The 24,859-nt window shown below is 43.3% G+C and overlaps 1 protein-coding gene across 7 annotated transcripts in view; it reads right to left on the bottom strand.

The window, feature by feature from the left end:
- The window catches only part of TMC6 (transmembrane channel like 6), a 40,118-nt gene extending 15,288 nt beyond the window's left edge, over nt 1–24,830 (bottom strand). The window contains exons 1-11 of one of the 7 annotated variants that reach the window (XM_061615883.1): nt 22,446–24,830; nt 21,750–21,845; nt 14,436–14,560; nt 12,327–12,451; nt 7,371–7,493; nt 7,013–7,171; nt 5,792–5,897; nt 5,535–5,628; nt 3,836–4,090; nt 2,835–3,028; nt 381–525 (exon numbers count right to left, since the gene is read on the bottom strand). In XM_061615883.1, the coding sequence (XP_061471867.1) occupies nt 381–525; nt 2,835–3,028; nt 3,836–4,090; nt 5,535–5,628; nt 5,792–5,897; nt 7,013–7,171; nt 7,371–7,493; nt 12,327–12,451; nt 14,436–14,491 (1,257 nt within the window). In that variant the 5' untranslated portion in view covers nt 14,492–14,560; nt 21,750–21,845; nt 22,446–24,830. The other 6 variants (XM_061615882.1, XM_061615884.1, XM_061615886.1 and 3 more) reach the window with 6 other exon arrangements.
- Between the last annotated feature and the right edge of the window lie 29 nt (nt 24,831–24,859).

Here is a 24,859-nt window from a genome sequence, read left to right as displayed (position 1 = left end):
GAGCCAGCACAAATTTTGCTAAGAAGGTGCCTGGGAGTTCCAAGGAAACCAGGGCTGTGGTTATAATCTGCTCTGCAACATGAGGAGGTTATCTGTACAAAAGAGCAGATTAGAGCTATTATTGTTATAATCTCTCAGCAGAAGTCGACACAGTTTGGAGTAGTATCACCACCATGGCATAGAGAATGCTGAACTAGTTCTTTTCAGTAGGGTGGTACCAAATGCCTTGTTACCTTCTCATTTCTATTTTCTGCTGCACTGAAGCAGGAGATGCAGACGTTTGATCTCTGGAGTCCTCTGCCTTCCCAGGAAGACCAGTTTACCCACCAAGCTTAAGCTGTGGCATTTTCTTAGCCTGAATTACCATGTTCAGCACTTGCCTTCAGCTGAGTGCAGATGTTTTCACTCTGAAGCCGGGCAGAGCGTTTCTGGATCACCTTGTAGTCCCAAGCACAGAAGACTTTAACTGCCAAGTCCCCTGATGCACTGCCCACACGGTAGCTCTCCCCAAAGGAGTGAGACATGCTGTGAGGAGAGAGAAGATATAACGTCACTCAAGATTGCTTGTGGTAGAAATTCTTTATTTCAACCAGCCCTCCAAGTAAGTTCCTTCACTATTTTTCTATTTTTAAGAATTATTTCCATTCTTTCTGTTACCAGATTGTTGACCATCTGGTTAAAAAGACTCTGGCAGTGCCTGAGTACAGTAGGTCCCACCATGTTCAGTGGAGCTTCCTCTCAGATAGATGTGCATCAGACTGTAAGCCTTAAGACACATATTGTCAGCAGCCACATATCACAGAAAGCCATAGTTAATCATTTACAATGGATGCAGATTGCTCCCATTTTCCCCCTAGCACGATGGCAACAACAAACCACAATCTCTGGCACAGTGTTATGTCCAAACCAAGGATCCTGGTTTGTTTTGTTCCAAACTAACCAAGGTTTGTTCTTGGTTTACCAATCATGGCTAGTTTGGAGTGAAATAAATAACAATCCCTGGTTTGGACATATTGCTAAGGCAGGGATCCTAGTTTGCTGCTCCTTCTTCTACTAGGGGAGAAATAAAGAGCGAATGGCTTCTGCATTTACAATAAGCTATAGTTTACCATGACATGCAAACTAAGCCTTATTATGTTTGCAGTTAGACACTTGATTGGATTCTTTGAAGGGAGGGAAAGAGATCAAGAAGTTATTGAAATTAGAATAGATTTCTATATATCTGGAATAGATATACTATAGTTAAAATGTATCTATACAAATATTGATATTTTGAAAATGAGGTTTATAAAAAGATATTACTATTTAGACTGGCACGATGTTATTCTGTTTGATATTTGAATGGTATTTATGAACCTTTCCTGATTGTTTTGTTACTGCTAGAAATGTCTTAGAAATGGTTTTGAAACAATGTGTAATATTGAAATTATAAAAGGTGTGCAGCACAGCCCTATGCCCGACTCCTTGGAAGTAAGTTCCATTGAGTTCACCTTTGTTTTCAAGAAAAAGTAAAAAAAAAATCAAAATCAAAGAGGATGCTATCCAGATGGTTTCTAAATCAGGGGTTCCCAAACTGTGGTTTGGAGAAAACTAGTGGTCCACAAGTTTCATTCAGGTGGTTCACAGCAAGTTTGTAGATTTGTGACTGAAGATGGCAAATCCATCACATTAAATATTCATATTGATTTTCAATTGTATTTCAATTGCTTCTTTTATTTCTTACTAGGGTTTTGCACTTGTGCACTTTGCACACCAACCCCAGACCCCAAACCCCACCTTGACACCCCCAAATACTCCAAATCACAGCAAACCCCCCACCCCTCCCAAAACCGCCCCCACTTTGCACCCCTAAGCAACTCCCACAACCGCCCCCTCCCCCAGGCAACTCCCAACATGGCCCCCCAGGCACTTGCTGATCCTCCATTTAAGCAGCTTATGGGCCTCCCACCTGTCCAGGCTGCTGCTGCCACCACCCCACCCTTCTACTCCCAACTCCTTAGCCAGCCTCTCTTGCTGCCCCTGGATTATCTCCTGTGGAAGAGGAAATCCTTGCAGAAGAGAGGGAATCTAATACTTCCCCTCCTGCCCTCCGTATTACTCTGCCCTCTGTGGGATTATGCTGCCACCTCCCTCCTCAAATCCTGGGGACAAATCCCACCTACCCACCCTTTTCCCTTCACGGACTATTGTGCATGTTCTGTTCCCCTCCCAAATCATTCACTTCTTCATCAGATGAAAGGGGCATATCTTGTGGGGTTGTTTCATTTCATTTTATCTTTTTTAAAAACCTGCTGCCACTGCCCCACCTCAACCGCTTACCTGCTTCCCGCATTGTTGCTGCTGCCCGCTCGCTTGCCCCCCTACTTGCTCTGCCTCTTCAACCCGCTTGCTCACCACCCACCGCCCACCTACCCACTTACTCCCCGCCTGGCATTTCCTTCCCCCTCCCGTCCTTGCTTCCCTCACTCCCTTGCCTGCCTGCCATCCTGCTGCCCCATGTGTGACGGCTTACAGAAATATTATATAGTTACACAGCTTGAATTCTATGGAATACAATAACATACAATACATAATAAATGAAGCAATAAAAATACAATTTAAAAAATCATGCAGTATCTTTCACAATTGCTACCACAGGTGGGGAAGAAATTAAGTGGTCCGCCAAGACCCTCAGCAATTTTCAAGTGGTCCATGAGGAAAAGACTTTGGGAACCACCAAAGGCAACAAATGGTGAAGGTCAAAATGAAGAACTGATGACTAGTCTTCTCTCAGAGAAAAAGCAAAGGAACTGCCTGACCCTCATCATGTAAAGTGAGCAGAGGGCAGATCTCACCTGTACACCAGCAGCAAGCATGTCACAAAGAAGGAGACTCCGGTGACCAACACATAAGCCAGTGGCATGTTGTATGGCAGATAGACAGGCCTGTACTGCTTGCAACGTGTGCTGCTTGAGCTGAATGCACAAGGGTCATTCAGTGTGAAATTACTGTAGTAGCCATAATACATCAGTGTGTGAGCGAAGTAGCCCTGCAGGGAGAAGAGAGAAACTGGCTAAAGAAAGAAAAAGGCATTACCCTTTTGCCCAAGAAAAGGAACCTGGGTGTAACACCATGGGGATGACTCAATCATGCATCTTTGACACTTGGTTGCCGTCAAAGCCATCAATGACTTGCTTGTGTAAATCGTCTTATCACAGATGGAAGAACTTTCATATTTCTTCAGACTATCTCTCAACATTTAATGTGTATGTTTATCAAACACACAGATATGAGCTGATGAATATGCATATGTGAACAAGGCTCAGTATACTTTGTCATGACAATAACATTATATTTTGAATTAATAGTTTCGTTCTGGTGGGTTTTATGGGCTGAAACCAGACCTCCTCTGGCCACACAGGTGTGTGAGCATGCATGTGCACACATGAGCAAAAGTGTGTGTCACATACACACACACAGTAACACTTAAGACCTACAGTCTCCCCATTCCTTCTCATAAGTAAAGGAGTCTGGGTCTAGTCTTTAAAAAACTTTCCTCATGGAGAGTTTCATCTTTGCTATGCAGTTGCTTTTGGATGTGGTATTGGAGTAGGGAGAAAGGTATCTGTTATATCAGGGATGTGACCTGTGGCCCTCCAGATGTTGCTGCATTACAGGTCCCATCATCCCTGACCACTGGCCATGATGGCTGGGGCTGATGGGAGTTGGAGTCCAAGAAAATCTGAGAGGCCAAAGTTTCCTCATCCCTGTTTTTATGTCACCCCAACACATGCCACTGTTAGAAGTACACTGCTTTATTCTAGTGGCAGCAGAAGAACATCAGATTTATGCTCACCGTTCCAGTGAGGGGCTCAAGCCCTGTGAAGGCTTCGCTGTTGGGTGTGGCAGAAGGATAAGCAGCCTGCACGGCCACCACGAAGACCAGCAGGATAAGAAACAAGAAGAGATTGAACATGAGCAAAGTCTTGAGGAAGAGGAAATAGGAGAGGATGCTGGACCCAAAGCGACCGCTGATCTGCTTGAAGGAATAATGCCAGGGCTGGAGAGTGTGACGGAGGGACAACAGGCTATACCAAAGATTCCGGAACCCCTGCAGGGAAAGCAGCATGTGATCAGAGAAGCCCTTTGGCTGAAGAGATGGTAGATTTGAGCACCAAGCGCCTGAGCCACATTGGACCAGTCAACCCACCCACCCCTTTGGATTCTTTCCTATTGGCCTTGGAAGGAGAGTAAAAATCAGTGCTTTCCATTATGTCAAATATGCAATCACAGCCTTAGCTTTGAGTAAAACTGCCTCAGTCTCTGACATGTGAATTACAATGATCAAGCACACAGGCATGTGGCAAAAAATGAGTAAATATTTGCTTCGCTTGTGGCTGCACCCAAACAGAATATTAATTGCCTTGGGGAAGAGAACATGAATTGCCTCTTCCCCAAGCCCAGCTTGCTAGTAGCAAAGATAGGAAATATATATCTTCCATCATCTTATTATTTATTACATTTATTTATATCCCACCTTTTCTCCAAGGAGTTGAAGTGTACATGATTCTGTGCCACCCACATCTTAACCTACCTCAGATGGGGATTGTGAGGATAAGCTATGAGACAGGCTCACCCAGTGAGCTTTGTGGCTGAGTGGGGATTTGGACCTAGTCCAATATTTTAACCTCTACACCACACTGGCTCTCCATCATCTTGCACTAGAAGAAATGGCTGCTAAAGGGCACCAGCCTGTGCAAAATGCAGAGAAGAACTGGCAGCTTCTACTTTAGCTGAGGAGCATCTTGGGCCAAACTTTACTTCCTTTAGTGTCGCAGAAGTGATGCCTCTTGGCAAGACAGGCTGTGGCAGCCAAAGAAGGAAGGACGTACTTCCTATTTCTCCATTTCCTCCAACTTAGTTAAACCAATATTGTCATGCTTGTCTTTCTTATAAGTGAGCTGGCTTGAATTAAGGGCCACTCCCTTCCACATTGTTCATCATCCTCGTCACAATATCTGGCAGTCCCTTGCTTTTGTATTCTATGTAATAACTTAGAAAGAACCTCCTAAAGCATTTTAATGCACAGTGGGAATTAACAGAAGCTTCATAGCTGGCACAAACTGGGCAGAAGCCTCCCTGGTTCATCTTCCAACTCCTTAAACGCCTCATGAATTTCTTAGAAGAAACCTAATGGATAGTTCCACAGCTGTGTAAGGAAGATTCAAGAGGCCACACTTCTTCACAGAGAGGCCTATTAGTCTGGTTTCCCCTTCACAATTATGTTCTGCTATTGGAGCTCTTGTGCAGCTGTTGTATGGACAAATGAGGGATTACCTTATTTGTGTGAAAATAATTTAGCCTCGGGCAAGCAGTCCTGGCAACAAAGGGAAAGAACCATACCTAGAATGGGGGAGGTAAAGTCATGCCCTCCTTTAGCAGCATCTTCAGTGGGCAAAAGCAGAGACAAGAGTCTCTGTCTCAGGAAAGGTGGTGGTGCCAAAGCAGAATGGCCTTCCCGGGACTACGCAGGGCAGGTGGACGTCATGACTTACTATGATTATGTGATATTTAAGCCGGCTGCAATGTGACAAAGGAGCCGTTGTCTTGGGTCTCCTCAAGGTGCCCGAGTGCCCGCTTGAATCTTGCCTACAAAGGGACAGACAGAAGGATTTAAACATAATTGCAAAAAGCTGTTATGCTGAAGAGAATTATGAGACCTCCATGCTGTTCAGGCACAGTCCCCGTCTGTTCCCTATACTGCATATTCCTGTCCATTTTAATAGAGCTGAAATGGCTTAAAGGCACTGACCTGAGCTTGCGCTTCTCAGCCAGGCTTAGAGGCATTGCTTGCAGCATGTTTATGCGCTGGCTGGCTGGAAGGTTCCGGAGTTCTTTCACCAGTAGGCTACGTTTGGCTAGGGAGGGAAACACAGTGCTGTTGAGAGGTCACCGCTAGAGGAAGTAAGTCCAGCGGCATTTCCAGTGGCAGTCATTTTGGCAAAATATTGGGGGGAGTTGTCAAAAGGGTTCTAAAGCCCCTTTTATTGGCATTGTTGTCTATTTTTTCATATGCATCCAAGATACTATACAAAGACCTTACAATTTTCCTGTTGACAGCAGCCAGAATGGAGATTTCCAGGTACTGGAAGATGCCTCTGACCTATCATTGCAAAGCTGGTATTTGAGTCTGATGCATTGCACTGGCTGAAAAACTGACACACAATAATAATAGACTTTTAAGGAGATTAGCTGGTCCTGATGATTTTGACCCTATTGGTTCCCATTCGTGTATTTTGTAAACAACAGCATTTAGGGTGTTCAGCCTCCTACAGGGGAGGAGTGATTTTGCAAAGAGACCTTGATATAAATGTTTGTGTTTCTATGATAACAACGGGCCGATCCTCTTACTCAGCTTCATGAAGAACTATGTGAATGGAGGCCAAAACTGTCTATGTTGTGCAGTAGCTTGTTTTGTTTCGTCTTGTAATGATCAGTTTTACTGTTTGCTACTTGGGAAAATACTAAAACAATTTTAAAAAGTCAGAAGGGTAACTTGCTTGCTCACTCCCCTTTTAAACTCGATCTCATTTTTAAAAAAGACATAGAGGAATGGGGGCTGGAAGCAAGCAAAGAAAGCACACACACTGGATTCTGCAGTTCTGGAAAATCAATTGTTTCAGGGCACTTCACGATGAGGCTGGCCCTATGCATTTCCTTGCCAGGTAAGATAGGACCATAGCCTGATAATGCTGTCTCGAAGGGCTATGGTAGCTGGCTACCTCAAGTCTTTTGGGCATCACTTACCTGGAAAGATATATTGGCCCATCTCCTATGGTGAGAATGCCCAATTGTTAAAATGTTCTGGTAATATCTGGGGAGTGGAGCTGAGTGATGAAGACTTTGGGATGGGTGAACCACACACAGAGAATGGTTACCATCATTTCTCTGGAATGCTCATAACTAGGGCAGCTGAACAGTGGGTACATTCTTTGCCAGAGGGTGCACCTTCCCAGCTTCTCAGTGGACTTACTCTCCTCTTCCTCACGGCTGGAATCCAGCTCTAGATCAAGCTGCCGGATGCTGGGCCGCGCAGAGCGGGACACTTCCTGAAGAGGGGCACGGCTGCTCTTCCGGCGCAACCTGGCAGTGCGATTATAATACTGGGAGAGGATGGCTCCTCTGCTATGGCCTACAAGCAAAACAGGAGGCAAGAGAGGAATGGGAAACAAGATGAGGGCAAATCAGTAAGGAGGATTCCTGTTCTGCTATCGTTGTAAACTTTCAGTCTCTGGACAGGGCACAAAGTGTAGAGAAGTCTAACTCATGAAAAGGGCTAGACTGGGACCATACTTGAAATGGTGCTTCCTTGCAGGCTCACTCCAACTCACCAATGGTACGGCTGGGCATGCTGGCAAGGATGCGCAGAGTGGCTGAGGAGAAGTCTGACATCTGTCCTGGTGCCTCCCAAGCTTCAGTCTGACGAGGAGGAGAAACTACATAGGCCAGATTCTCTGGAGGGGGAAAACAAAACAATGTACTGTAGAGATCCTAGAATGAATGAAATCACGCACATGGCATGCAGTCTGCTGCTAGGTTCAAGGATCTGTGAATCAGGGCAGTAATCTAACAGTGGAATTAGTAAAGGGAATAGAACAAGACATCTCCGACCCCTCCGAAAGCCACACACAGGAAACACTATTAGAACAATTCTTCCCCAAATCAGGTTTGGACGAACAGGGATCACCAGACACCACCACAAATTCAGTAACTATCATTGAGGTTTCTCTGCTAGAGGCCATTCAGCCCACCTCTTTCTTGGCTGATAAGAATAGGAAGAATCTTCCTGCCTCAGGATTTTATTCCTCCCTGGAACTTTGTGCCTTTTGCAAGTGCTCTGTTGACTCCAACAGGGAAGTCTGTCTATGCCACTGTTTGGAAGACCACTGACACAATGGAAATATGAGGGTTGCCATATTACCTGGAAGTTGAGGAATCTTCCTAGATTCCAGGCACATCACCTGATTTACAGACAATTCAGTAATTGGCCAAATGAGAGTGAGACAGCCAGCCAAGGACAATACAAGGAAAACCTCTTTGTCTAGAAGATAAACCCCAGGCTACTGCTTCTATGGCTCAAATGGTTTGCAACTTCAGAAAACACTTTTGAGAAGCAAACATGAAGTCTTTTTTTCAGAGTGTAAGATAAATTCCTGTACTTCACTGCAGTCAAATATTATTTCTTTAAGAATGTTTCATGCAGCATGAAATATTTAATGAACCATAACATGAAACACACATTTTCTGTGAGGAGTCCGTGGGTCATATCCAATACTCCACTCACATAGCAGGCTTCCACTTGTGCAATGGACCTTTCCCTTCCTCTGGACTCTTTGGAGCAGATTTTGAGGGCGGGCGGGGAGAAGAGAGGAAGGGGAAAGAGAAGTCCCACTGCATGAGTGGAACTCCACTCACAAGGTGTTGGATACAACCCCATATATGTTAAACAGCAGACACCCACTCCAGTCATGATAAATTTCTATTGACAAAACAGTTTTGGTATTTGGGCTCCTGCTGGGAGGAAGGGCGGGATATAAATCAAATAAATAAATAAATACATAAATAAAATATTTCATAAGACCATAGCATTGAAGGGTGCCTTGTAGGCCCTCTAGTTAACTCCCTGCTCAGTGTAGGAAATCTACAGCCAGACAGAGCATTCTCAGCAGGCGGCTGCTAAGCTTCTGCTTGAAGACATTGAGCAAGGGAGAGCTCACCACTTCTCTGGCTTATTAGTTCCATTGTCACTGCTAAGAAGTTTTTTCTAATGCTTAACTAAAATCTACCCTCTTGCAACTTGCAGTGCACTCCTAACCCTATCTACTCAGAATTTCTACTGAATTCAATGGGGCTTACCCCCAGGTAAGTGGGGTTACGATTGCAGCCTGAAAGCCCGTTAGATCTAGTCCTTCTTTCTGAGGAAGCAGAGAACAAGTCTTTCCTTTGGGGCAGCCCTTTAGGTAATTTCAGATGTGCTCATGTCTCTCCCTCAGACTTCTCTTCTGCAGGCTAAGCATACCCAATTCCTTCAACCTTTCCTCACAGGACTTGTTTTCCATACCTCTGGCTCTTTAACTGTACATCTCTTCATATTAGATCCTATTCAGAGATTGGAAAATTCCCTTTTATTGTATCTTCAACATGTATGTAGATATTCTAATCTTATGGTCTTAAACATAAAATGAGAATGCACAAGCTTTTGTATGACTGATCTCACCTGAAATCTCATCTCTCCCATCCCAGCTATTGTCCTATTTAACCTCCTGTCAGCGTTGGAACAGAGGTGATTATTTGCACTGTTGCACTCATTCACCATCATACTAATTTCATCCACTAGTAGAAATTATATGCCTGCCCATTTTATGATGCTGGAACTCAAGTACTTCATGAGCCTCTCATAAATTCTGCTCCACCCCACTGCATCAAATTTATCAGGATAGGTATGGGTGCCAACGCAATGGTAAAAATGCAGCACTTGCTCAGAAAAATGAGAGACCTTCCTTGAGTCCAAAATTCTGCAACCACAATATGTGTATGTACATGAAACGCTCAAAGGTTAGTTCCGATGCAACAAGGAACAAAACAAAAATGCAATATGGAAAAAGTGTTGGTGTGGACACCAATTCTTCTGAAGTATAATTTAACTGGATCTTATGAATGATGTCTCTTAAAGGAGGGGGGGTCTTAACATCCATTTTTATAATATAAATATGAACCTTGTAAACAGCAAGGTTTATTATCACACCAATCTTGTGAAGTAGATTTTGTTGTTTCCATTTAACAGATGGGAAAACTAGAGCAGAAATTCTATCAGCTCATAAAAACCAAATACAACTTTTTTGGTAAACAATTATTGGAGGATTTGGGCAAACAGGAAAGATATGACTTTTGCTGGCTATTTACTAGGCAGACGAAGAAATTAACTACCTGTCAGAGATGGCACAAAATAAGTGTGCTAAAAAAAAATCTTATTCCTAAATAGGTGCAGCTAGCAATTATGTTGACTTCCTTGGGGATGATCTGAGATTTTGGACTGCTGGGGAAACCCATCCTTGCATTGACTTAAAAAAACTAGTTTCTTGGGTTCTTTGGTCATTACAGCTTTTGAGTTCTGCACAACCTTAGTAGTATTACCCAAGGAAATTTCAAAGAGCTCTTGGGAGATTATTATAATTAAATTACATTAAATGGCACATTCTGTCATCTATCCCAATCCTCAATACCCACAGGAAATCTTCTCCAGTGATTCTTGCCAGAGGCCTCAGAAACACATCCACAATGATTCAAAAGCAACAAAGCAAAACAATCTAATTTTTATCGCATCTGAGAATCTCACAAGTACACTGCCAAATTTGTATCCTAGTTTGTGAATTCATGAATTTGCTGTTTTGTTATTTGTATTTCATTCTTCAGCATCCAATAATTTTGTAGTATTTCATTCATCTACCATGTCAAGTTGTTTAAATACAAAAATAAATGTCACAGTTATAACTGGCATGTTATATAATAAGGTAATGAAACAGCCAAAATATGTGGAAGTTCTCAAAGCACACAATTCCAAAAGCTGCAGTATGGTAAAATGACTTGGGGGCCATCCAAAGTTTCTGGGTAATCAGAAGAAAAACCAAATGTATTTAACTTACATAGGGGCACTTTTCTATACACACATCTCAGGACCTTCTATATACAGGCCTTTCTCATGGTTGCAACAATATTGACTTTGAGTGCTATAGTGTTAGCCAAGTTGAGCTAGATCGAAATGAAATGAAAGGGGACCAAGCTGAGATATCTGCCCCCTCCCATATGTGAAGGAGATGCCTGCTTGTGTACACGCATAGTAAAGCAAAGCCTTGGGGAGTGGGGGAGGATGGGGGAAGCCATCAGAAATTGATAAGACATCCAAAACAACATTTGCAGAAAGGGGAAGGACATGCCATGTGCTTGGTTATGATGTTACAGATACCATCCAATAGGTGTCCATCACAGTAACGCAGGCACCATTGCCCAGGAAAATACCCCTTATATTTGGATGTGCTGTAGCAAGAAATACAATTTATTATGGCAACCTGGGTTAGCAGTTTGAGTGTCGGCAGTGATTCCTTTGAATCAGATGCTTGCTTGGATGCTCTCATCAGGGGTTCAGAATAGCTATACATTTCCCCTGTACAGCCATAGCATTTGGGAAGAATATTATATTAACTGAGGAACAGATAATGCTGTTTCTATTGTATCTGTCAAAGGAAGGGACTGAATTTTACTTTGGGTAAAATTCACTGGCTTTTGAGAGGGCAGTGTGCTACAGTGGTTAGAGAGTCAGGCTAGGGCCAGGGAGACCCAATTTGAAATACCCACTCAGTCAGGAGAGCTCATTTGGTGACCTGTCCCCATGTCTTAGCCTAACCTACCTTATTGGGTTGTTGTAGAAGAAAGGGCAGGGAAAAAACAAAATAAATATACGTGAAAAATGACAGTTTGTCCTCATTCTACTTATACTATATACATATAAATAGGGTTGCCAAATCAACAAATAAAGAATTCTGATTAACTGTAGTTCTCTTATTCTTTAGAGACTATTCATTAATAGGCAAAAAACCTTGCGGTTTAAGAATGTACCTATAGCCCACAAATATTTCTATCCTCCCCTCCCTTCCTCCTCCCTTCTTCCTCCCCTGCCCACTCCAGCACCTTCCCTCCTCCTCCTCCTCCTCCCCCCCCCGGTCAGTTTTACCTATCCTAAGCATAATTGCATGGGAGTAAATCCCACTGAACTCAAAAAAACATGCAATCAAACCTGCCCTACTCTTCCCCCTCCTGCCTGCTCCCCTCCCCTGTGGTCAGTTTCACCTATCCTAAGCATGATTGCAGGGGAATAAATCCCACTGAACTCAGTAAGCAAGCAAGTTTTGTAAGGTTTTGTTTTGAAATGAGCTTATGGGAAGCATCAGAATGGCATGAGGGGTATTTTCAATTTAACATTGTGGAATGTGAAAAATCCACGCTGGCTATAGTATACAGCCACTCTTGTGGCTGTATAATAATGTTCTGAAAGGAGGGATAATGCATTGCAATCAGTAACATCTGCCAACCCTGGCTTTATACGTGAGAAATGGAAGCTGCATCAAAAGACTTGCACAGATCTTTCTCCTGCTCTGTAACTGCATTGGCCTCTGAGGAAAAGAAAAAAAAATACTTTTGCTATACAAGTCACTCCAGCTGTTTCCCTGCAGCAATCAGAGAGATGATATCTAACCAGCAGTTCTCAGCACTGAAGATGTAGCCTGTCTCACCTCTGCCCCTGGGAGCCAGCTCCTGCATCTCCACCAGCTCCTGTTCGGCCAGCAAGCTCTGCTCCTGGATTAGCTGGTGAAAGGAATCATGCACAGCACCTTCATTGTACGGACTTATGTCCTGGCTGTGGGGAATAGAGAACCAGGGATACAGAATTATTCAGTTGGAGCATTGCCCAAGAACAGAGCATTCTAAGTCCAACTAGACTCATGTAAGATAATGCTAGGAGTCAGATGTATATCGGGACTGATCCTAAGAGTAGAGAGATCCTACCACACTTTGTCTCTTACCAGTCTTCACAGTTGTTATGCTAGGCCTTCAGCTTTAGAATGCAGCATACAGGTTTAATATACAGCATCCTCCACCACACCTGAGGCAGCAGGCCAGATAAGAGGGGCCCATGATGCTGTATGACAACCAAGTAGAATGGCTGGGTGGGGTGGTACTCAAGAGGAATAGCTGAGGGCTGCTGCAGCTCTCCCCCCCCACACACACACACAATTTGCCACCTGAGGTGATTGGTTAACTCTGCCTAATGGTAGAACTGGCCCTGAATGCATGTTCTTTTTTTTTTTAATGTACGCACTTCAGAAATATGTATCAGGGAGAAAATGCAAATTACATCTCCCAGCAACCTATTTCTGCACCATGCATGCAGTGAAAAAGAGATGCATGGCCTCTTGCACATGTTTTGGATTAAAAGTGGTTATACACTCAGACTTTTAATATGTACCCACTTCTACCGTATCACATGAAGCAGCCCAAAGTGGATGCAAAAAAGGACCTCACAGGTTCCCGTTCCTCAAATTGAGCTTAGAATTTTCCTCCTTCAACCCAAATAAGTCCAAGGCAAGTCCTCAAGGTCCCACAAGTGATTAAAGCAACACTTATAGATGAGATTATGAATCCTCAAAAGCCCTTTACTTTGGCCAATGAACGTTTTTGAGCTCACTCACTCTCTTTGCAACTACAAGCACTAATTTTTTAAAATGAAAAATGAGGTTTTCAGAAGGAAGGAGACTGTAGTTGTGCACCTATTATTGTGCAAAACAAGCAAACGGAAGTGCCACTGGTTTTGGATCTCCCTTTTTGTACAATCAAGAGAATCAGTTCTTCTGACCAGATTACACATAAACACAAGCACAAGTATCTGTGGGTCCACACTTCAGATGAGCATACAGGATCAGGTGGAGCGTAAAATCTTTATGAAGCAAAGTGATTGTAACTGATGGGCATATTGGAGCTTTGTACTTAGAGACAGTGACTAAAGTACCACCAGTTTAGGTAATACAATGCAAACAACTCCAGAGCTGGAAAGGATTTTGAGAAGTGCTTTAGTTTGAAGGTAGGATTTATTAAATCTGTGTGTATCACTTCAGTCCCTCCCAGACCTGCATAAATCATGAACCCCTGGTTTCCCATTCCAAAGCTTTGCTATTCGCATTATGAGAAACTGTGGAATTCATTGCCACATGGTTCAACAACAAAAAGGAGAATATCTTCCTTTCATCAAGGAGGAAGATCTTTCTTTCTAGGGAGATGTTTGAAAGTCCCCTATATGGCTTCTGTGGTCATCAGGGTATCTTGGACTACGTATGTACCAAATTTCTACTTCCTAGTTACCAAGGGAGTAGCTTAACCAGTTGAGGGTCTATTTTGTGCACAAGAGAGAGCAAATGTCCTCTTTCAGACTTTCCCAGTTGTCAGGCTAGTATAACCAGATTTCTGGATTGTCTGGAAATATCTCTTTGAGTCCTCCATTTTGAGGGAAAGACAGTACTAGCGACTGGGGCACCTTGCACGAGAACATAGGGACACTGACTTACACTGAGGCAGACAACTGGCCCATGTAGCTCAATACTGTCTGCACTGACTGACAGTCGCTCTTCAGGGTTTCAGGCCAGGAATGAAGCCTGAGACGTTCTGCATGAAAAGCAGATACTCTGCCACTGGGTTATGACCCTTTCCTTAAAGCTATGGTGCCACATATATAACACTAGCTTATGGGGAAATATCCTAACTATTTCAATACCCCTTACACCATGGAGTTAATGAAGCCTGAGGATATTTTTATTCATTTATATTATTTAAAATACTGTTGCACTCACCTGGCAGTCTCCCTGCTCTCAGGGGCAGGAAAGATGAAGGCTACTGTGTGAGACATCTTGAGTTCTCTCAACTCCACTTGCCTACTGATTTGCTTGCCTCTTCATTTCTCAGTCCGATGGTGTTTCTAAACGCAGGATAAAAAGAAAGTGAGCCCATCACCAGATGAAACTACTTCCGCCAAGGTGGTTCACTTCTAGGCTCAGCATTGTCACACTGAGTTTACAAAAAGTGTCTTGGGGTCAAAGTGACTGATCTGGCCTCCAGATGACTCCAACAGGCAGCAAAGCATGACCAGGGAACCAGCCCCAACTTTCAAGCCTTTTTGCCACAAGGAACGCAAGGCAAGGAAAGCAAAGCAATCATCACCTCCCTCTGCAAGACTCTTTTAACAGAAGACAAACGTCTATCGCAATAGCAGCCCGATCAGTTGCAAGCAAAACACGGCAAAGAGGAAGGAAACAGAGGTTGAGACAAAGGCAACAATTCAGTACGGTGCAGTGAGCTCTGCATTTCATCACTCAGATAATGCAAACACAGCAGCAGATTCTAGGACTGTCTATGCTTCACCCGCTGAGGGGGAGATATCCATTTTCCTGAATGAAAGGGCAGAGGAGTGCTTCTCATGTACTTACCCAAATGCAGGTGCTTTCATGCATCCACTCACATGGCTGCAAACTGGAAAAGTGAGGTAAAGTTTCTTTTGATGGCCTCAGCCTTCATGAAACAGCACCAGCTGTCACCACATGTTGTCAGGGAGATAAGGAGTTTTGCCACAAAGGCTGCTCGGCTTCTTAGGAAAAGGAGAGCCTAACCCCTACATTCTTAAGGGAGGGGGAAGCTCCTCATCACTCTGTAAAATAGTTCCCTCATGAACATTTCACCCGCTTCAGTGCACTGAGAACTACAAGCAAACAAAGCAGCTGGTGCTTCCTGGCTGACAGGAAACTTCTACCCACAACAAACTCTTTCCTACGGCAGCTTCCAGGAAAGGTCTGAAGCTATTGGTAGGGCACGAGGAGAACAAAGGAAAGTAGTGAGTGGATGCCTGAACTGTGTTTTACACAAGGTAAAAACTGAGCATGCTTGCCTAGATGATGGAGCTAGCATTCAGATCCAGGAAACCATGTAGCTTATCCTATGCTGCTCAGTTCAGCAAGAGCTGCACAACTTATTTTTACTTTGAAGGACCTCTCTTTTCAGAGCCTTGCACAGGTGACACCAGTTATTTCACATCAATACTGCAGAATGAAGAAAACAACTTCGTAGTGTTCTTACTTTTTGAAAGCATAACCTGATTGGTCTAAGCCAGGGTGATGGAACCCTTGGCCCTCCAGATGTTGTTGGACTCTATTTCCCATCCGCCCAAGCCAGGATGGTTCTACCATTGCTGGTTCTACAGGTTCAAATGACAGTCATCCCTTAGTGACCCCAAGAAGTCAGGAGCTCACAACACTTACAAGGAGCTCCTGACTACTTTGACTATTGAGGATAGAAGTAATCTGAACCTTGAGGACCAGCACCACAACACAATATAGGATCAAACTGTTTATAACAACTTCATAATTTTTCAGCACTTGAGTGGTTTGCCTCTTGCCTTTTTTTTTTTTTTGCCACCCTAGCAAAACTCTGCCTTCTGACTCAGGAGTACCTCTCTGTTTGGCTCTCCAAATGCCTTCATATAGGTTATGACTGAAGGGACAGTAAGAGGCAGATTGGTAGCCCATAATCTTGCAAGACCAAGGAAATCTAGCCATCTGTGGCAGATGCTTATTCTGGGAATGTAACACATGGGAAATTTTTCTAGTGACTCATCTTACAGTTAGGAAGTTTTGATTAAATGCTGAAGTTATTTTATATTACATTTATTATATGCCGAACTCCCCTTTCTCTTTGGATATTTTAAGCTAGAGCTTAAAATATCCAAAGAGAAAGGGGAGTTCGGCATATAATAAATGTAATATTAAATAACTTCAGCATTTAATCAAACATTTTAGACTTTTCCTCTGTGGCAAGTTTTTTGTCTTCTTTTCATTTCACCCTTCCACATGCTGGAACCAGCTTACTGTGCCTCTGGTCAGACTAAATATTCCTAGAACTTTAATGCTTGACACACAAGCTGTGGCTCCCTGAACTCTTTGGCTTTTCTTTGACAACACGTAAGAGTTAATCAACTTCTCTCTTCTGGCCCAAGCATGAATTAAATGGAAGTACTAATGGAGGTGGGTCCTTTGACTAAACACTTTGCCTCTCATTAAAGTAGCCCTAAAAGCAATTTATTTTGAAATTTCAGAATTAACTATTGAATTTGCAGAAAGGAAGAACATTGACTGACTTGAAACCTATGATAGCAATACTGCAAGGATAACATGAAACTTAACAGTGCGCAGTGCCCCACACTGGCCTAGCTGCCTTGAAGAACAAGCCTGAGGAAACCCTTGCCTGAGTTGCTTCATGCTTGCTAGAACAAGCCACTGCTATTCTCTATTTCTTACCTGAAATGTATAGGCCAGTACAGTACCTCAGCAATGGCTCCTGTTGTAGAATGGCACCGGTGGAACATCTAGACTCTGGCTGAGTACACACTATACATTTAAAGCATCCTCCGAAAAAAAACCCTAGGAACTGTAGTTTACCTCTCACAGACAGGGGCAGCACCAGACTGCTGTGGGCTCATGGGCACCAAACCACCGTAGGCCCCCTGTCGCACCCCATGACCCAATGCTGGTGGTGATTGCAGAGCAGGAGCTCCACCCTCCCAGCCCCAGCCGCAGGGGCCCTCGGCCAGTGCCCGACTTGGCCACCCACTAGTGCCGGATCAGCTCACAGAGCTACAATTCCCAGCAGCCTTAAAATAGTTCCCAGGATTATTGGGGGGGGTGTACTTTAAATGTATGTGTACACAGCCTCTGTATAAAGCTCAAGGGTTGTATTCAACTAAGTCCTACTCAGAGTAGACCCACTGAAATTAAGTTAGTCATGTCTTGTTATATGCCTTCAAGTCAATTATGACTTATGGCGACCCTATGAATCTTTTGGATATATTCATAGGGTTTTCATGGTAAGAGGTATTCAGAGGTGGTTTACCATTGCCGTCCTCTAAGCCTGTGGCACCTGGTATTTCCACACAGTCTCCCATCCAAGTACTAACCAGTCCTGACCCTGCTTAGCTTCTGAGATCAGAGGAGATCAGGTGTGTCTATTCACCTCAGTGGGTTTACTCTGATTAAGACTAGCATTGAATATCATACTAAGCTTTATGCGCTCACTTCTCACCAGAATGGGGGTGGGGCAGGCAGTTGTTACACAAATGATGTGAACAAAAGGCATTTCTTTGCTCAGTCAGGGATGTGAGCCTTCCCCTCTCCCCCCCATCCCCCTACATATGAATTAGAATGCTTTCTCCTGCTTTGGCATGCCATACCCAGCTCCTTCAGGCTGATGTTGAGAGTGTCTATATATCCCAAGAAAACTGTCACTAACCACCCCCAACCATGATTTATGCCATCATCTCCCACTTTTATAGGACTATTATCTTTGGGTTGAAGTAGGCTTGCCACCTGGACAGTTTTTATTTAACATCTGCAAAGCCAGGCAACTGGCATGTTAAAATTTATGCATGTACAAATGAACTCTGGCTGTGCAAATGACCAGAGGCATTGTCCTTCTTCCTCCCTGGAATCAAAGAGAAGCAATGTTTTTGCTTGGTATGGGGCACACATAGTCTCATTACTACAGCATGCACAGGGTCATTTTGGGCAGCAGCTGTACCCAGCTCTAATTCAACACAATTTTCAGTGGCAGCTTTATTATCACTTCTTGGCAGCCACACAGGGGAGGAATAATTACACCAGGCATGGCCACTGCTGGCTGTTAAGGGGTTAATCACAATACACTAGGCCTCTCCTCCCAGCCCCCAGGAGCAGGAATTTCACAGTGTTTTGCTCACCCACCCTGCAGGCAAGTTCAGACACATAATGGGTTGGGCTGAATCCATGCCTACACATTCTCAGGGACAGAAACAGTTCTGCATAGGAAAAAAACCATTAAACCCACACATATATTGTTACGTGTGATGTCAACATGTATCTGTTTCACTGTGCATATATTGTATGGTGAAACAGAAATGTGTACAATTGTCACATGATGATCTGCACATGTCTCTGTGCTTTGTTTTATATATGGAAGTGTGCTTTCTCTGTAGGAATTCTTAAGACCTGTGGAGGCTATAGTCAGGAAAAGAACTACCACAGGCAATGTTTCCTGGCTACAGTAAAATTTACTGCCTAGGTACAGTGGGTCAGATGAGTGTGGGGATGGGCCATGTCTGAACCATTATGCAGAAATCCTAGAACATGTGGGGAGGAATCTCTGGCTCTCCCAATGTTGCTGGCCTACAACTCCCATCATCCTTGACCTCTGGCCATGCTAGCTGGGGCTGATGGGAGTTGGAGTCCAACAGCTGGAGGGCCACAGGTTCACCACCTTGTTCTTAAAAAAAAAATGAAAGCAGCCCCAGGATTGTTACCCATTAAACTAGAAGTGTCCACATGCCTCTTACGTAAGGCATTAGAAGCATGGTTCTGGTACCTTTTCACTGCTGCATTTCAGATTAGGGTTTCAAATGAGTTGATCACCTGCTAGTCAACATGGGCAGTGCACACAGCTGGCTTCCTGCAGCGAGCAGAATGGTGACCCCAAAAGAACAGAGTCCTGCCTCTTCCAAGGATACTTTTTTCTCAGCCAGTTCAGTATGACAGCACCCACACAGGAACGTAGAAAGAAAACTGAAGAGGGTGTAGCCTTAGTGTAATCGGTAATTCCCATCCCCAAACAAGGCAGCTTACTTACCAGTGTAAGGATACCCAGAGGACCTCTTAACTCCATGGAATCTCCCATGCTTTCAGGGTGAGAGACAGCCTACATCTAGAGTCTAGAGCATATTTTTTCCTCTGGCAGAAGGCAAAGACACATTTCCTGATGTACCTCTACATTCTTTCATGCCCTTCCTACACAGCAGCTTCTGAAACAATGGGAACAGAAATGCTGCATGTCCAAGACTTGCCTGCAAGGCCAAGAAAGTATTCTAAAGATCTCTGCCAAGTATAGGTTGCAGTCTCATCTTCCACCCTCCCCCTTCTCCGTGCACTCTTTCTACAGATATCCCTTTCAAATGAGCTAGTCTGATACAATAGGGCAGCCCAAACAAGACAGCCCAAAAGGATTCAGAGTCCATCAAAACAGCCTCCATAGCTATTCCCCCAAGGAGAGTGCAAAAATGCAGGCAGCTGCATTGATCCATTTTATACACATGCATACACAGCAGCAGCAGCAGCAGCAGCACATAGCATAATAACCAATTTACAGTATTAGGATCAGCATGGTTGCATTATTATGCATAATAGCCTGGCAGTAAGCGCCAATGAACTCACTGATACTTACTTCTTACTGCATAGGTTTAATATGTAAATCACATTAACATTTAGAAAATGTCTCTAGCTCACTGAAAAACAATCTTTAGTTTTTAATTGAAAATGCAAATGCGTTATTATTTAAACTGCTAGCATGAAGTAGGAGCCTCATCAAAGAAACAGAAAGAAGTATCTAGCCTTTGCTTGATTATTTCTCATTTTTGAACTTCCTCTATACTAACATATCACAAACTGAAAGCCTCGTTATCACCTCATTCACTTGCCGGAACAAGGAGAGTCTGTCAATTATCCTGGTATTCAGCAGAAGACAGCATTTCTCCTGCTCTGAAAAAAGTTGTGGAGCTGTGTTCCTCTGCACACCCCTCTACTATACCACTGGAGAAGCATAACTTCACATTTACCACAACCCACTTCCCAGTTCCATTTTCTTACACTGGCACTTATGATCCCAAGCTACATGGAAACAAGTTTACTGAAGCCATTGGTACTTACTTAATAGTAAATTTGCTTAGGACCCTAGCAATACTTTTAATTGTTTGAAAGTGCCTTCAGTAGGGTACGTGGAAGATGAAAGGTGGGGCCCAGCTACCCCTACTAACTAAACATTCCAAACACAGAAAGTCACGATTGACTTTAAAATCATGCTATACTGAAAATAAAGGGTTTCAGAACTTTCTTGTATCTAAGATGTCCATATAATTAGTGCAGCTACATTATGTTTTTCATCATAATCGGTCTATGAACTATATTTAGCAACGGCCATTTTACTACAAGTAAATAATGCAGTACTTTGGTTGAAATACATGAAGCTTTATTATGCAGGAATGTCTTAGAATTTCTAAAAGGAAGAACAGCACACAAAAATCTTCATATTGCCTAGAATCAGAGCTTGAAAAAGTTACTTTTTTGAACTACAACTCCCATCAGCCCCAGCCAGGATGGCCACTGGATTGGGCTGATGGGAGTTGTAGTTCAAAAAAATAACTTTTCCAAGCTCTGCCTAGAATAACCTTTGGCCCTAACACCCTAACAGGCCCTAACCCTAACCACCCTCCCAGGCCTTTATTACGCATTTATTATTATATTATTATTATTATTTATTAAATTTATATCCCACCCTTCCTCCCAGTAGGAGCCCAGGATGGCAAGCAAAAATACTCTAAAACATAATAAAAACAGACATTAAAATATATTAAAACAAAACATCTTTAAAAAAGTATTAAAACAAAACATCTTTAAAAACATATTTTTTAAAAAGCCTTAAAAACTTCTTAAAAAACAATTCCAACACAGACACAGACTGGGATAAGGTCTCTACTTAAAAGGCTTGTGGAAAGAGGAAGATCTTCAGTAGGCATTGAAAAAATAACAGATATGACATCTGTCTAATATTTAAGGGAGGCAATTCCAAAGGGTAGGTACCACTACATTAAAGGTCTGCTTCCTATGTTGTGCGGAACGGACCTCCTGATAACACAGTATCTGCAGAAGGCCCTCACCTGCAGAGAGTAGTGACTGAATGGGTATATAAAACGATCTTTTAGGTATCTTGGTCCCAAGCTGTATAGGGCTTTATACACCAAAACCTTGAACTTAGCCTGGTAGCTAATGGGCAGCCAGTGCAATTCTTTCAGCAGTGGGGTGACATGTTGGCAATACCCTGCCCCAGTGAGCAGGCTCGCTGCCACATTTTGCACCAGCTGCAGCTTCCGGACCAACCTCAAGGGCAGCCCCACATAGAGTGCATTACAGTAATCCAACCTGGAGGTTACCAGTGCATGGACAACAGTGGTCAGGCTATCCCAGTCCAGAAACAGCCGCAACTGTCTTACCAGCCAAAGCTGGTAAAAGGGACTTTGTTGATTTAAAAAAAAAAAAACCTACCTGATTCCAGCCCACAACTCCTGGAGAAGCACTAGTTTTAGGACCTTGCAGACCAAGGTGCTCCTATTGCCACTCTCTCCATATCTTCTCTTGCGTCTGGGAGAGAATGAGGAAAGGAGTAAGGGCAATTGCTCACTGCCTTCCTTATGTGCGTGCATACCTTGGCTATCTTGGGCAGATTTCTATTCCCTTTCTCTCCTGGACCATCAAGGAAGGACCAGACTGTGGTGTGGCCAAACACAACAGAGCATGTGAGGGGCTTTACTTCTACAGATACATTGAGAAGAGGCATGGGCACAGGTCACTGTGCTGCTTACTAGGAAACAATCCTCTGCCTGCTCCCGATAAGTTTTGTGACCTTCCTACACGAGGTTTATTGAGAATCAGAACGATGGTGCAACGGGGACCATGTAAATCCCTCCATTTGTAGCCAATCCCTACTCAGAACACAGATACAGCTCATCAGAGACAACAATGGTAAAGTGTAAAAAAAAGTTTCTATATTTACAAAATAAGGGAAACTGAGCCGTTTTACAATCCCACAAGTCGCAAATAGCCCTTCTCCAGCCTCTTACTAACCTTTTGGGCTTCTGTGTGTTTTATCAGGAGAATACCGGTCACAGGCCCAGGAAACTATTTCTTCCAAGATCCTGTCTGTCCCGTCCCAGCAGTCTCAGACCACACCCTATGCCTCACCTGTTGTACAAAGGACGCTGGGAGATGTAGTCCTTCTGATAAGGCATCTACCTGGAGCAAGCTCCTGGGTTGGATTTTGTTGAACCGCTGCTCGCAGAGAGTTCACCAGCTTCGTTTGTTCAAATGGGCCACCTTCATACCACATTAAACTAAAGTATGATAACCTCAGTTTCATCATTCTAGCTTCTAGTGATAGTTCTGGTTTAATTTGTTCTAACACCCAATTATTTGTCTTTTTCACAGTCCATGGTATCCGCAAAGCTCTCCTCCAACACCACATTTCAAATGAGTTGATTTTTCTCTTATCTGCGTTTTTCACTGTCCAACTTTCACATCCATACATAGAGACAGGGAATACCATGGTCTGAATGATACAGACTTTGGTGTTCAGTGATACATCTTTGCATTTGAGGACCTTTTCTAGTTCTCTCATAGCTGCCCTCCCCAGTCTTAGCCTTCTTCTGATTTCTTGACTATTGTCTCCATTTTGGTTAATGACTGTGCCAAGGTATCGATAATCCTGACAGGTTCAATGTCCTCATTGTAAACTGTAAAGTTACATAAATCTTCCGTTGTCATTACTTTAGTCTTTTTGATGTTCAGCTGTAGTCCTGCTTTTGTGCTTTCCTCTTGAACTTTCATCAGCATTCGTTTCAAATCATTACTGGTATCAGCTAGTAGTATGGTATTATCTGCATATCTTAAATTATTGATATTTCTCTCTTCAATTTTCACACCTCCTTCATCTTTGTCCGATCCTGCTTTCCGTATATGTTCTGTGTATAGATTAAATAAATAGGGTGATAAAATACATCCGTCTCACACCCTTTCCGATGGAGAACCAATCACTTTCTCCATATTCTGTCCTTACAGTAGCCTCTTGTCCAGAGTACAGGTTGCGCATCAGGACAATCAGATGCTGTGGCCCCCCCATTTCTTTTAAAGCATTCCATAGTTTTTCATGATCTACACAGTCAAAGGCTTTGCTGTAATCTATAAAGCAAAGGGTGATTTTCTTCTGAAATTCCTTGCTCTGTTCCATTATCCAACATATGCATAATGATGCCATAAAATCATAAAAAATAAGTAACTGCTCTGGGCCAGGACAAATCATACACCCCAGGAAAGGGGAAGGTGTCCTCTATGCAGGTGCTTCCCATGTGGCCCAGAGCATCAGCTGGGTGCAGGGCATGGATAATGGCATCTATACACAACCAAAATGGACAAAATTATGCAGAAAAAATAATCAGAAAAAATAATCTCCACAATCTGTTCTGGGCCAGGACAAATCCTACACCCCAGGAAAGGGGAGGGTGTCCTCTACGAGGTGCCAGTGTTTCCCACCTGGCCCATAGTTTCTGTTTGGTGCAGGGTCAACTTTTGTCAACTTTTATTCTTTTTTAGTGTTTTTAACTTTCAAGCAAATAAGGAACTGGGAACTCGGAACCAACTTCAGCGTCGTCAGGTAAAGAACTGTTAATCAGTCTAAGTCATTACAGGTCTCAGGAAGAAGAGCCCTGACTCACAGAAGAGGATGTACAGATAATTCCTTTCTCCATCATCATTTTCTCTTAAGTTATCTGCAAGGAAGCTTCCAGCATAGTTGCTCTTTCCTAGAAACTTTCCTCTATATGTCCTTGCTCACCGACAGGGTATACTACACTACAACCTATATTAGTTTTATACAGTACAGCCCCACTCATATGGCAGGTTACATTCCAGACCCCCGCTGAAAAGCGAAAATCGCCGAAAAGCGGAACTCCATCAATAAAATGGTGCCCGATGCTCAGCTGCTGAGCGCGTCATGTCGAAAAAGCCGTAAAAGCAGAATAAGCACCGTATGAGTGGGGCCTTACTCTAACTGAAAACCGTTGTATTAGTGGAACACCGAAAAGCGGGCCGCCAAAAAGTGGGGCCCTACTGTACTAACTTCATTAATTTCTATTTCCTTAAAGAATCCTGGGAATTGTAGTTTGGTGAGAGAGGACACTATCAAAGAACCTTATTCTTCTTCACAAGAGGACCATTCCCAGAACTCCCTGGGAAGGGGAAATGCTTGTTAAATATGTTATATTTGCTAACCTGGAAGCAAACCCCATTAAACTCAGGGGGGTCACACCCTAGGATTGCACTGCACATATCCTAGAGTAGACCTGCTATATCAGCCTCTCCCTTCCCCAGCCTGCTGTTCTGTGTTCAGGTGTTGTTGCAGTACAACTCCATCATCCCTAACCAGCAAAGTCAGTAGTCAGGGGTGATGGGAGCAGTAGTCCAACAACATCTGGAGGGCCAAAGTTTCCCCATCCCTGATTTAAATACAACGCTGGTTTCTATTAAGGGGGGGGGAGAGAAAGTAGAATTATACTTTTTAAATAATGAAAACATAATATTGGTCAGATACTTTATAAGATCTA

The sequence above is a fragment of the Rhineura floridana genome, chromosome 3, assembly GCF_030035675.1.
Source record: "Rhineura floridana isolate rRhiFlo1 chromosome 3, rRhiFlo1.hap2, whole genome shotgun sequence".
In the NCBI taxonomy this organism is placed as follows: Eukaryota; Metazoa; Chordata; class Lepidosauria; order Squamata; family Rhineuridae; genus Rhineura; species Rhineura floridana.
Note: the sequence above shows the minus strand (reverse complement) of the source record. Positions and strands in the feature narration are given on the sequence as shown.